Source organism: Sinohyriopsis cumingii, unplaced genomic scaffold, assembly GCF_028554795.1.
Source record: "Sinohyriopsis cumingii isolate HCF-2022 unplaced genomic scaffold, ASM2855479v2 utg000400l, whole genome shotgun sequence".
NCBI classification, from domain to species: Eukaryota; Metazoa; Mollusca; class Bivalvia; order Unionida; family Unionidae; genus Sinohyriopsis; species Sinohyriopsis cumingii.
The window spans coordinates 1,476,100-1,490,799 of record NW_028315895.1 but is presented as its reverse complement, the minus strand read 5'-3'; the positions used below and the strand labels follow the sequence as shown (position 1 = coordinate 1,490,799).

General features: G+C 32.6%; 1 protein-coding gene across 1 annotated transcript in view; it reads left to right on the top strand.

Moving 5' to 3' along the window:
- LOC149774192 (uncharacterized) overlaps positions 1–13,814 on the top strand; it is an 85,718-nt gene extending 71,904 nt beyond the window's left edge. Inside the window, exons 18-20 of the mRNA XM_089945704.1 lie at positions 232–279; positions 5,591–5,700; positions 10,800–13,814. Coding sequence (XP_089801830.1) covers positions 232–279; positions 5,591–5,700; positions 10,800–10,805 — 164 coding nt within the window. The 3' untranslated portion in view covers positions 10,806–13,814. The remainder of the gene's footprint in view (positions 1–231; positions 280–5,590; positions 5,701–10,799) is intronic.
- The last annotated feature ends 886 nt before the right edge of the window (positions 13,815–14,700 follow it).

The following is a 14,700-nucleotide window of genomic DNA, read 5'->3' as shown; positions in this document are numbered from 1 at the left end:
ACTTGGCAAGGTAACATACAATAAAAAATACAATGCTATAATTTATATAGCATTATTTATAATGGATGCTGTGCATTCAGAATTATTCCTGAAATATTAGTCCATTATTACATTCCTCATTCTCTAATTAGGTTTTTTTCATATATGTGCAAACAAATTATGTTCATTATTAGTAGAAGCTGTTAAGGTTTCCAATTAGAACAGTTTTATGTGTAATCTATTCAATTTCAGAAGAAAACCCCAAACTACAAATCGATGAATCACAGGAGAAACAAGAAGGTATCTGACGTTTTGCATTTTCTTTTTGTTGTTTTGTTTAAAATGTAGGTAATTTTATTAATGACATCTGAAGTCTGTTTAGTATTTTTGCTGATTGATCTTATGTTAATATCTACATTCAAGATATCAGTTTTTTACATAAATAAAACCAAAGTCAAAGGACATGCTCATAACGTAAGAATATATTTGAACTTTTATCACTTTATACTTTGCGTGTGAGTGTGTATGTGTGTGATGTGGATTTGTATCGTCGTTTTAACAATTTTTATGTTATATCCCTATGACGTCTATAGTGTGACAGATTACAGCTGTGTCTAGTACTGGGGTATCATGCAAAAGGAATCCAACATCATGTACCATCTGCCACATTAGCCTGGCACCGGGCCGACCAATCCTAACACTCTCCTCTTACTGCTGAACACCTAACTAGGCAGATGTTAGTACCATTTTTATAAGACTTTGGGATAACTCGGCCGAGGTTCGATCCTGAGATCTCCTGCATCCGAGGCTAGCACTCTAACCACTTTGGTCACCGGAGTGGTAATTCATATTTTGCTTTTGCATCCTTGGCCAATTGTAATTTAGAATAAAGGAAAGGGACAAACACATCACATGGTATAGAAAAAGGATGCAAAGGAGATTAATCAACAAATAAAACAGATGCTTATATTGGTATGAGACTTTATCTCTAAACAATCTACAGGCAATGGTCAATAAACAATCTACAAGCTATGGTCAGTAAACAATCTACAGGCTATGGTCAATAACCAATCTACAGGCTATGGTCAATAACCAATCTACAGGCTATGGTCAGTAAACAATCTACAGGCTATGGTCAATAAACAATATACAGGCTATGACAGTAAACAATCTACAGGCTATGACAGTAAACAATCTACAGGCTATGGTCAGTAAAGAATATACAGGCTATGGTCAGTAAACAATCTACGGCTATCGTCAATAAACAATCTACAGGCTATGTTCAATACAAAATCTACAGGCTATGGTCAGTAAACAATCTACAAGCTATGGTCAATAAACAATTTACAGGCTATGGTCAATAAACAATCTACAGGCTATGGTCAGTAAACAATCTACAGGCTATGGTCAGTAAACAGTCTACAGGCTATGGTCAGTAAACAATCTACAGGCTATGGTCAATAAACAATATACAGGCTATGGTCAATAAACATTCTACAGGCTATGGTCAATAAAAAATCTACAGGCTATGGTCAATAAACAATCTACAGGCTATGGTCAATAAACAATATACAGGCTATGGTCAATAAACAGTCTACAGGCTATGATCAATACACAATCTACAGGCTATGGTCAATAAACAATCTATAGACTATGGTCAATAAACAATCTACAGACTATGGTCAATACACAGTCTACAGGCTATGGTCAATAAACAATCTACATGCTATGGTCAATAAACAATCTTCAGACTATGGTCAATAAACAATATACAGGCTATGGTCAATAAACAATCTACAGGCTATGGTCAATAAAAATCTTCAGGCTATGGTCAATAAACAGTCTACAGGCAATCGTCAATACACAATCTACATGCCATGGTTAATAAGCAATCTACAAGCAATGGTCAATAAACAATATACAGGCAATGGTCAATAAACAATCTACAGGCTATGGTCAATAAACAATATACAGGTTATGGTCAATGTACAATCTACAGACTATGGCCAATAAACTGTCTACAGGCTATGGTCAGTAAACAATCTACAGGCTATGGTCAATAATTGTCCAGATATTATTCCCAATGGTACATATCAAGCTATCAGTTACTAATAGCTTTTAATTAAATTAAAAATGAGGATTAGTTGGAGACCTTTTAAACTAAACTTTATCTTCAAATGCAATACCAAATCAACCTGACCAATGAAAACAAATCTACTTTATAATCCAACCTTTCACCATCGATTGCTGTCGACAAATGCTCGAAATGTATAGATGACTATACTATACATACTAGGTGAATACATGTCACATACAAGTTCGATGTTGACTTAGCTAACAGATCTTACATAAATACAAAACAATTATTCTACATTTAAATGTCAAGAAGAAATGCAACTGAATGCATGCTATTATTAAAAAACAATCATTTCTTCAATGTAAAGTGCGTGTAAGGAATATATCACGTTTGCCTCAACCGTCATCCACATATACACTGCAATGTTATGTTTGTCTGGAAGCAATATAGCTGTGCACTCAGTGTGTTTGGGTAAATTATGTTTATGGTTTTTTTTGTGGAAACCTTGTTTTATGATTCTGTTTTCAAATGTGCTAGAAGTTTTGCTCTAGCATATGAGAAACATGCTCGTTTTCATTGGGTTTGTACATATAAAAATATGGTGATGTTCATGTAAAGTATTGATGACAGTATAAAGTTCTGCCATTTTTACATATTTTTGTATGTCTTTCTTAATGCAAGGTCGTTTTCTATCTCTTTATTATGAAAGAATGTTCAGAAGTCACATATTTTAATCATTGGCATATATTCAATTATCTTTCTAAGCCATGATCGAGAAGGAGACTTCTAAGCAAAAGTCCTTGGTCTTATCTTTCTCTCAAACTGTTAAATGTCTACACATATTATATACTGTCTGTAATTACATAAGACAGTGAGTCCAGGGCACCTCAACCTTTCCACTGTCACATCTTGTTAGGGGGAATTATCACAAATATTAGAAACTTAAACACAATAAAAACAGATAAAGAACAAAACTTTGTTGTGTTTTATTTTCGGAGTTATTTAACATTTTTGCTTTGCACACGAGACTCACTTTGGTTGTAACTGGATTTAAAAGTATTGAACTATGATGTGTAGCGGTCATGCACCACTTGTTATACCTTTCATAATAGTACATATGATGGATCATTTAATAAGAGAAATTATCTGACATAAGCAACATGTAATCAAATCATTTAATGTATTTAAACTGGAATCTTCCATTCTCTGCATCACACTAATTACGTCTGCGCACTTATCCAGTTTATGCTTATTATCTAAGTAAAATATTTATTATTTAATATGTGCAATATCTCATTTGATCTGCTGATCCTTGTATATGTCTCAAATATTTTTTACATGCTAGTAATTTTCATACGATAGTAGCATAATCATTACATTTGATAACTTATATTTCTTGATCAGTTGGAACCTTTTCATTTGAAACATGCAATTTAGCTTTACACATTGATGTAAATCACAGCTAAATTCCACTTTATATGTCCTTCAAATAGCCCGCAAGAAACAGTTGATAAATCTTATTTCTACCAATGCTGTAGCAAATTATAACAGCTGTTCCAGTATTAGTATATGTATCCATATCTACTTAGTTCCTTTGAGCAGTGTTGCAATCAAGCCATTTTGTTTTCTTCATGCATATCTAGGTATGCATTTAGCAGTCCTCAACATTTCATCTGAATACATGCCTCAAATTGATATATGATAAGTTCGTACCTGCCTCAAATTGATATATGATAAGTTCGTACCTGCCTCAAAGTGATATATGATAAGTTCGTACCTGCCTCAAAGTGATATATGATAAGTTCGTACCTGCCTCAAAGTGATATATGATAAGTTCGTACCTGCCTCAAATTGATATACAATATGTTCATACCTGCCTCAAAGTGATATACAATATGTTCATACCTGCCTCAAAATTGATATACAATATGTTCGTACCTGCCTCAAAGTGATATATCATAAGTTCGTACCTGCCTCAAAGTGAAACATGAATTGTTCGTATCGGCCTCAAATTGATATACAATATGTTCATACCTGCCTCAAAATGATATATGATAAGTTCATAAGCTACATATGTGATCTGAACGAAATAATTTCTTACTTTTTAAAAAACAAATCCACATTCCGTGCTTAGGTTTAAGAACCCATGTCTCTGATGTGAAACTAAATAAAATATGAAATTTTAGATATCTCCATTTCATGCAGATTTTTAACATCATTAATATTATATATTGGCACAAGTGATGTACAATTAAATTAATTTCTAAAGAGAATGATGACTGTCCAAAGCTCAATTTATATCTAATAATTTCAAGCCACTGACTTTAAATCCATGGAATACATGGTTTTGGGGAATAATTGATGCTTATATTATATGTTTCATTGTTTTCAGTTTTCCTTTCTCATACAATAGTTGAGATGTTTATCAGTTCTATGACTAAGTGCAACTAATTTGGTCACTTGACTTTAAATCATACAGCCATCATATGCCCATTACTGGTTCATTTTAAGCCATTTTAATTGGGCTGAATTTGTTATGAAGATATATCCTTACTTCATCTTGTTTTTTTGTTCCTATACAATTACAGTGGTGTCAGGAGTGGTTGATTTCATGTTACATGCAAAGGGTTATAATTCCAGTACAGATGCACATTTATGCTAGCTGGGTTGATTGCTGAATTTTAGGCACAAAATGAACAAATTGCTGCCCATATTCTCTACACTCTGTTTTTAATCATTTATAGAAGTTTTCATCGTGAGTATTTTGGAGACAATCCTTTCATGCTGCACTTTCCTCATCATTACAGTAGTATAAGTGATGATTTTGTTCATGTTACATTTATGGAATAACTTCAGTTTTGTTTTGTTCTGGTTTTTTGTGAACTTACAGTTCTCATGTTTTGCAGAGCTTTATTTGTTGTAGAGATAAAGGGGTGTAAGACTGTAAAACATTAAACACAGAAGGATCAGCTTTGGGGTGAAAATAGCTTTAGTGATTAAACGGCTCGTTTATTGTTGAAATTTATTACTGTTATAATAATCTGTGTTCTCAGTGGTAGAACCATAACACAAAACGGAACACCCATGCCTGGATATCATGAACAATGTTCATTTTATACTAGGTCTAATTAAGTTCAGTGTTTTAAATAAAATGACTTATTTAACCTGTAACATTGGAAAAGGAGATACTGTTATGACTAAGGTCGAGTTAGACTATATAGATGCTGGTCAAAAATCCTATATTTTGGCCATCATAATTGATATTCAAAAGGATGAAATTTGTCCCCATCTCCACGTAATAACGACATTTAAGGTCATTTAATTAAACTTTGTGCCAAGCTGTTGGACTGGTTCTAAACCTTTGTGTACACACTCGTTCTTCTTTCAGTGTATAACTGTATGAAATGATTTACATTCAATAAAAATTAAATATTACATAAAACAGATTTAATCATATAAAAGCCAAAGAAGATTCTTGATTCATTTGATAATGTCAGTTTCTTTTTACCTTAATGCATATATTCCTCTATTCAGGTAAACAGGGTTATCCTTCTGAGGATATCTTGTTGAAAAAGACCATGACCTACTCGAAGCTTGCTGAAAAGTCCAAAAAGATCTCAAAATATCTTCCTCTAGAAGATGTGGTTTGTATTATTTGGACAATACTTTATGTGTTTGCTGTTATATTATTTTAAAATTAATAATATTATACCATATTATATCATTTCCTTTGTCTATGAACTAATTCGCTTCAGTACATTTTATTATTAGCTTAGTTTGTTCAGATACTTCTCAAATATTGAAAATCTGTATATTTAGGATATTTCTGAGAATTTAGGTCGTAAAAGTATCATAAACATGGCAACGTGCCAAAAACATTATCATATATCTGTTAAAGGATACGCTTTCTTTCATAATGATACATTTATATAACATTCAACAACACTTCTATTTGCCGAAATACATAGCCATATCGATGGACATTATATAGACTCCAATGTATTTTTCTATTACCTTTACATGTTAATAATATAACTGTAATATCTTGAAACCCGCGTAATAATACCCATATAATTATCTCTATATGTAATGGAATAGCTTCATTTGAAAAGTCCTCACTGTTGTACCCATAGAGTCACTTGGACTCTTTGCTTCTTGGGAATTTATGGTGCCTATTTCATTGAATTTATTTAATAAACCTGAATAAACGATACAACTCACTATATAAGATTCATGGTGACCTTGATTAGCTGCTGCGATTGGCTTATTTATTCAAGCGAGATGAAAACTGAGCGTGTACCAAAGGGAACTAACAATACCAGAATTCATTTAAGTAGATACAAATGAACATTTTACCGCTGAACATGACCATTTTGTCGTTAATGTTCAAGACAATATAATTACAAGAGGCTTTCATAATACTAACTAAATATATTAATCCGAGTGCTAATGATTTATGCTTGATTAAATATGGCAGTTTAATATGTAAAATTACCTTCGAATGCAGGTCTCATTCATAGTCTGCTTAAATAATTTGTGAGGAGACATCCAACATTTACACATATAACCAAAGATATTTTTGTCCAGGTCGCTTTCATTCATTCTAAATGATTGCTTGTTCCCATGCACGCAAATATAAACAAACTGTCGTATCAGAACAGATGAACAAGTCGGACATGAATAAATCAACATCTCTTACAGTCTATATCAAACAGAGGTTCTGCAATCAAATTTAAACAACTTTGATCATTGATGATTATAATAGATGAAACTGCTATATTAGAATATGTAGTATAATCACAAAAAGTGTAATTGTATACAAAACATGAAAGAAGCACTGGAGAAGACCAATATTCGTTGCTCATCTCAGAGAGAGACGGAAATGGGGATAGATGCTGATTAGTGCAAAACCACCTGATTGAATGAAAACTGACCTCTATGCCAGCACCTATCCAACGAAAATAACGATAAAAGAAGTACATTTGGTATTAGTGCAAGATCCACTACATTTTATTCCTATGTAAACATAATTTATGAAAATGTATTAAAGTTTAAGTTATTGTGCTATTATAAGTTAAAATATTTACAAATTTCCTCTTAGGTACCCCAGAAAAACCTTCCAGAAATTATTGTCATAGACACATGAACCTTAACTGTTAATCTTGAAACGATAACACAAATGTACTTTTGCACTAAAAATGACATAAAAACTGGTCATTTGCTCTTAACATCCCATTAATTTCAATATTGATTAAAATATAACATTGGTGAAAAAAAACATACTTAGAATGTGTCAGAAGGGATGTAATAATAGCACACACATACTAACACATGCCAACAAATTTATTTACCCTCGCCCAAAGACATTAACGTCTCAGTCTTCCTTAGTAAGACTGTCCACATCCCGGCTAAGAATTTAAAGTTGCTACAACATTGGACTAAGGTTGGGGTAACATTGTTAGATAATGTTGTGGGAACGTGATTTGGTGAACTTGCTAACATGTGCTACAACGTTGTTGCTGAACGTCACAAAGTAACATTCCTACAACATTCTGACAACAGTCTACCTATATTGAGAGTGAAGAATGAAAGCTGGATCTGTTTCTGAAACCCATATGCCCCACCAGTGGCAACAAAGTCCAAAAGGTCAATCAAACATTATAATAATTTCAACATTACTATCCATCTCAAAGCAGTAGAGATAGCAAGATTTTCAAGGAGGCTGCCATTGTCACCATATTGGATGATAGATCTGCAAAATGTTTATTTGGAACAAACTAAACATCACCAGTAATTTGGCCATAATACAATGAGTAAATATACAATGCAAGGGCACTCGAGTGCACAAATCACGCAACCATTGTGCTAATTTGAGAACTTGAAAGGTAGTGATGCATGATAATTTCTACAGTAAGTTCAAATTCACACACAAATGGTAAGGATGCTTATTTAAGAAGAAACAAGTGGGTATGAGAAAAGAAAACAATTCAACATATATTTTACCATCACTTTATTTTGTGTTGATTTTCTGGATTTGTTTAGGTTCAGAAATCAAATTCAGTGTCCTCCACATCAAGTCAATATGTGTCTTCTGCTCCTGCAAATTGAAAAGTAATTTTAATATTTGAATGCCGTCATATCGTCTCAGCATGGCTTACATATTTAGAAGTCAAGTTAATTAGTGTAATCAAGCTGGAAAAAGTTTGTAACGAGGCTAATTTAACGTCTACTTTAAAATCTATGATTAGTTTAAACTTATTCGTCATTATTATCAATTTGGAATATAGAAGAAATTTAACAAAGAATAACGACAGGGCTTGCACAAATAATGCGCAACCATTTACACATTTTGTTCAATATTCCACGCACTTCGATAGAACTTTGTATATATCCCGCAATCATGCATTTTGACCCATACCCATAACAATCCCCACCTAAGCAATTTCTTCTAGCCCTAAATTGTCCATGTTATAATTTAGCAATTCACCGTATAGTTGATAACATATATTATTTATGATTGCTGTGTTTATTGATTACCAAAACCTCATATACATAATTATCACTGAAACAATACCAGTATTACATTGTTTACAATCAGCATCATAATAATAATAGAAAATAATATCAAAATTATATGGTTCATTCATGTCTGTAATTATCAAAATTTAATTACCTTTTAATGTGCATTTCTTAATTTACATCTATGCATATCAGCACGTGTCCTTCTGTCCAAAAATTAATATCTTTAAATGTAGTAATTTATGTACCTGATTTTGTAAATATTATTTGGTCAGGAACAATAAGATATTATGTTCTTGAGCTAAGCGCATCTGCAATTAAACACACATTAACTCGAAGCTTTGTATTAGTATATATTGTACATAGTTTTTGTTTGCAAATGGCACCGCGTCATGGCATCGTGTTTACATGTGCATCAATATGTCAACCCTCAAGATGAAACAATTAGTCAAAAGATAATATCTGACAATAACAAAGTTAATTTCTGCAACATAAAATGCGAACAATAGATTAATTAATTAATGTGCATACCATGGTGATTGAAAATAGATAATTCATCGTCTCAGACAAAAATGTTATTTTGCCTGTACAGGACAAGCTACAAACTTCAGTTTATATATTCGTAAACAATTGAAAACTATGATTGCACGCCATATCTGTAATCAAAGAATCCAAGGAATAAAATATTTTCCAATAAAAATATTAATCTAGATACAGTTATTTGTTTATAACATAAAAATGAAAACATTTACAAAACATTGATGTCAAACACAACATTGGTACAACGTTATAAAAAGTCACCTATTATATTTGTAAAAATGTCACTATTGATTGTACATGCTTTTATGATCTATACACATAGGTGCCGTGTATAATTTTGTATATATTTTTTAGACCAGAGGATTATTAAAGTTATGTTCATGTGTAATGCTTGAGCATCATTGCTAGAACGTTATAAACCCATGTAACCATATCACAACCTTACAGCAACATTGTGAAAACAATACGTGTTAGCTGGGAGAACTCCAATAATTGGATATCATATATTTCGATTTCATTTTGAATGTTTTGTATTGTCTCGCAAGAAGTAAAAAATATTAATACACTTATAATTTTCCATGGCAATCTGATATAACTTCTTGCCTATGAAATATTTTTGCGTGACATTAATACTTTGAAGGTTGAAGTGTGCTTATATTAATGAGTAAAATGGTAATGAATGAAAGAGGTATACTAATTACCTTCAGTATGAAATGATCAAGGAACTATGCTTAGCTATAACACATAAGCGGTATATAATGATAAATGTTCAGTTATGGGGATTTTGTGGGAGTTTGTATGCACATAATAGTAATTATGTTATAGAAATACACTCAAATTATCACACCACTATGCATAAAACCTGGATCTGTTAATCTTAGGTCCACGTGAATGACTAAATCTTTTTCTTTTATCAAGTTATACCACCTTTCATCCTGTACTGAAAGATTTATAGTCCCCATATAAAATTATGTCATGTAAGCTTTGAGCAAAGCTGGATACTCAACATCTCTCTCTCTCTCTCTCTCTCTCTCTCTCTCACACACACACACACACAATGGAATGGGTAACTTAGCTGTTTATATGCCCGCCTTAAGGCAGAACATGTTATGTTATATGGTCCAGCCATCCATCTGTCAATAGCCAGTTTCATTCCTGCACATACATGTATACTCAAGTACTCCATGATCTACAGTAACCAGTCTTTGCATACTGCTTACACTTATGCTAAAGGAGAATGTTATCGATTTTGAAATCAAGAGGTTTTTGTTGTTGTTATAGGGTTTAACGCCATTTTTCAGCACAAGATAGGCTAGTCAAGAGGTATAACAAAGAAAGTCATTGTAACTAATAGATGCAAAATGGTTTTCACATACTGAATCGAGTGTTACAAATGTGCCTTGTACCTTGGATAATGACTTACCATATCGATGTAGGTGCACCGAGTTCTTGGGTCAAGGTCTCTCTAACTGTAAGGAAAAATGTATCCACACAATTAATCAGCTTTGTGGGTTTTTTCATATCTACGGTTACAAAACAGTGGTTTCCTTGCACTTAAGACACAAATGAAGCCTCTTGATTTGAGGTGAAAGTGTAAAATTCTATTCCACTGCTGCTATTTATTGTAGTAAATGTCTGACAAACATTGAGTGATATTTATAATTTCTCATTTTTATTCTTTCAGGATTAGCTTCCACAAGACCACACAAATCATCGAAATGAAATTCTTCTAAAATAGCATTGTACGAATGACATTTAGATTGACAGTTATTTGATTTGATCACCTTTTTGCATGAATTTGATAAGAAAGTTGTAATGTTCATGAAGACAGCTTATGAGTTGAGTCCTTGTAATATAGGTAATGACTGCATAACCCAACATTATATAAACAACAAATTCGTAGCAATGGGAAGAGATGTTGATGTTTTTTGCATCTGTACAGACACTGAATAGATGTACATCAAATTAGCCAGAAATATCAGTAATATTAGTTGCAAAATTATTTATGTGCTCAGTTGTCATGCTTATCATTCGTTTACAACATTTCATGCATGCGCAGTGAGGATTTTCGCCATAGGCCCACGTGGATAATGATAATGAGAGATGGGACAGACCAACTAATATGCACTATTGGAAATAAAATGAGTACAAAAGATAAAAGATGTATAGTTGGTTTTGATCTAAGCCAGCAGACTGTGGTACAACATAACTTGGAAGTGGTGGAATGAAAATGTCAACCAGGACCACATGTTGTTGAGTAGACATGTTTGAGGAAGCCTGGGTGGCTTAGTGGTTAGAGCAGTGGAAGCAAGACCAAAAAGGTATGGGCTCTAATCCTAAATGGGACCAGCCTGTGTCAGCTACAGTAATGTGTCCTAGGTCAAGGTACTTTACTGCAATCGTTGTAAATAACCTACTTGTGTTGATATGCCATACATCACCCAACCAAACCAAGACAAATGTTTTGAATACCTAATATTATAGAATCGGTGTAGATTAGAACAGTAATGAAATATATATTATTAATTACATCTAAGTTCGTATTTTCTTTGTTATTTGAATTTATAAGGGCGATTTTATTTAAATTGTCTGAGTGTGTCATATAAAGTAAATGTACTTTTCTTCTTGTAGTGTGTAGATCGCCTGACATGACCTGTCCACTTTAAACTTTCATTGGAACTGTTATTGGGGATTGTTACAACAAATAAACATGCACAACAAAGTGCATGCACTGTGCATATTTTGTGTGAGAGAGATAAAGCCATATTGTGCACGCATGAAGTACACACAGCAATACATAGTTCTAAACAGGACCATGCCGATTACGAATATTCAACTGGAAGGTCAACCCATAATATCACTTAGATTGACATTTAAAAATGAGCGGTCTCTCCTTTGTAACCAGATTTACAAAGCAGCATATGAATGTGCAAGGGACAAACCATATGCTATGTCTTCTAATTTATGAATGCGACTTAGCTTCAAGATCATAAATTTGAAATTGTTGAGAAACTGAGCAGGAAATGTATACACTGACACTGGTCCTGAATCTAAAATGACTTAGCCATTATGTCATTGTTCGGAGGCATACATTTATCCGACCAATGGAAATGGAAAGTCAAATGTATATGCACCATTGACCTTTGCCTCTGAGCGTTTTTTATGCTCAAGGACCTAACTTGGAGAAAAAGACTTAATGATAGAGGTCAACTAAGAGAATCGGCGGGTAATGTGTTTAACAAACACAGACTTCTAAATTAACCTAATGCATACAAGACATAATACTCATGCGTCATAGTTTAAAGTTAGCAGCCTTCGTTGATTTGTATGACATAGGTGTTATGCACTAGCCTATGTTACTAGCTGTACAGATAACACAATGATCTTTAATATGAACTCTATATATATATATATATATATATATAGTGCGAGAGACAGACACAGAGAAACACATACGGTAATCTATTTTATTTTATTGTCAATTTCATTATATTTATTTCTATATTTTGATAGCAATACGTTTCTAATTTGTATTCACTACATAATAATTATGGAAGAAATTGCAACAAAGCTTAGAATATATATACTCTTCATTGAAGATTGCAGTGACTTGTTATTAATGAGTATTTGCCAGAGGCTTAAATTAAACTTCTCCACCCTACTATCACTTTCGACTATTTGAAACGCAACTGCAAGAATAAGCTTATTTGTACAAGAATCTAGAAAAGAGCTTCTTCTGCATTTTCCCTGTGTTGTCCATGATTTATTGAGGTATGTATTATTACCTATGACAAAGAACACATGAAGCACCACCCTTGTACTTTTAAATCATTTTCCTAAAATAGACATATAATAAAGCACCAGTAACAATTGAAAGTATATGTGAACCCTGACTCGAACAGTCGCTAAAAAGAATGATGTTTACAACCGTCATTTGTCAAAAACACTGAAGATCAGATATTGCAGACATTTTCTGTTTATATTTATGTTTGATTATCAAAGAAAATGAGTCATGTCGTGATATCTCGGTCACCAAAGTCGGAACAGGATGACACGCGAAGTCATGGTCTAGACTGTCTAAAGCAAATAGTAAAACGTGATCTAGCAATGAAGATGAAATCACTATCGTAATAATACTTATAATTTATACTTATCACTTTTAAGTTAAAAAAATCCCTATGCTTAAAAAAGCACAGAAATGGCTTATCATTTCAATCTTATCAACATGAAATTCTTTTTATATCTTAAACCAAATTACGTGAATATAAGCGTCTTCTGAATGTTGTCCATATAGTTCCAGCCTCGTTTGATAATATGGCGATACAAAATAAAAATGAACTACCATTTCTCTAGCTCCAAGAAATGGCAGTAACTTTCTGGATCTTTCTCGAGTGACAAAACTGACAGGTATATCATGATATCAATATCATTATATTTTTCAAGATCATTCTGTTATGAAAGATCATTTTGTTGTACCTAAAGTCTGTATATTGTCTGAGACAATTATGTTGTATAAAATCTAGATATTGTTTGAGACCATAATAGTGTGAATAACATGATTTTTTTTTACAAACTTGATTCTTATCTAATGATGATTTTGGGAAACATATATGCTTTTTGAATTGTGTGGTTATATCCTTATTTCTCATCTTATCAAGGTGTAGGATTAGTTTTGAATGTAATAAAATCTATAAACCGGCATCTAACTCAATGTTATGATTTTCCCCTTTAAAATACTAATAGTTTAGCTGCTATGAACACTGCGTTTAGCATTGATCTTCATGTTGCTTCTCTTTATGTTGAAATCATTTACACTGACAAAATTATAAAACTGCAACACTTTAACATCTTATTCTTTCATTCAATAAAATAATAATTGTTGAGTTGTTTATTCTACAAAAACAGGTAAAACTGTTTGGGCTCAAATATTAGGATATTTTAATCCCAAGTAATTGACGTGATGTATAAGATTAGGTTTTGTGACAAATATATGCTATATCTTTTATATATCTGTTACGATTCTAAGGTCACAAACTTAAGTAACAGTAAAGAAGCAACACCAACATATTTTGTAAACTTTAACAAACAATTTAATTATTAAAGTGATAAATAAAATATGTATAATGTACCGTATAATGAAGTGAATCCAAGCTAGTCCTTATAAAGGTCTATGAAAGGCCTAAAAGAATGAAAAGTCCCTTATAATTTCCAATACTGGAAACGCATTGGTCCTCCAAGAACCGTGACGTCAAGGTGGCATTGTCTGGCATTCTTTCGAATAATGTATAAACAGTTCCAGAATAATAGTATAGTCCAAATAATGAACACTTTCTATGACCACTGAACAATCCAAGCAAATGTTTTCCTCTCGAAAAATAAATAAGTACAACATAAAACACGTCTGCAGACTTACATCAGGAACACAAAAAGTGTGAATGACTCCATAAATCTGAATGAAACTAAATGCTTAATTGTCTCCTTAAATACACCGAATATATTGTGACAGTACTTCACATCAGGCCACATGTGACAGCAGACACTATTGATTTTGATGAGCATAGCATATTCACGTGACCTTTGGTAAC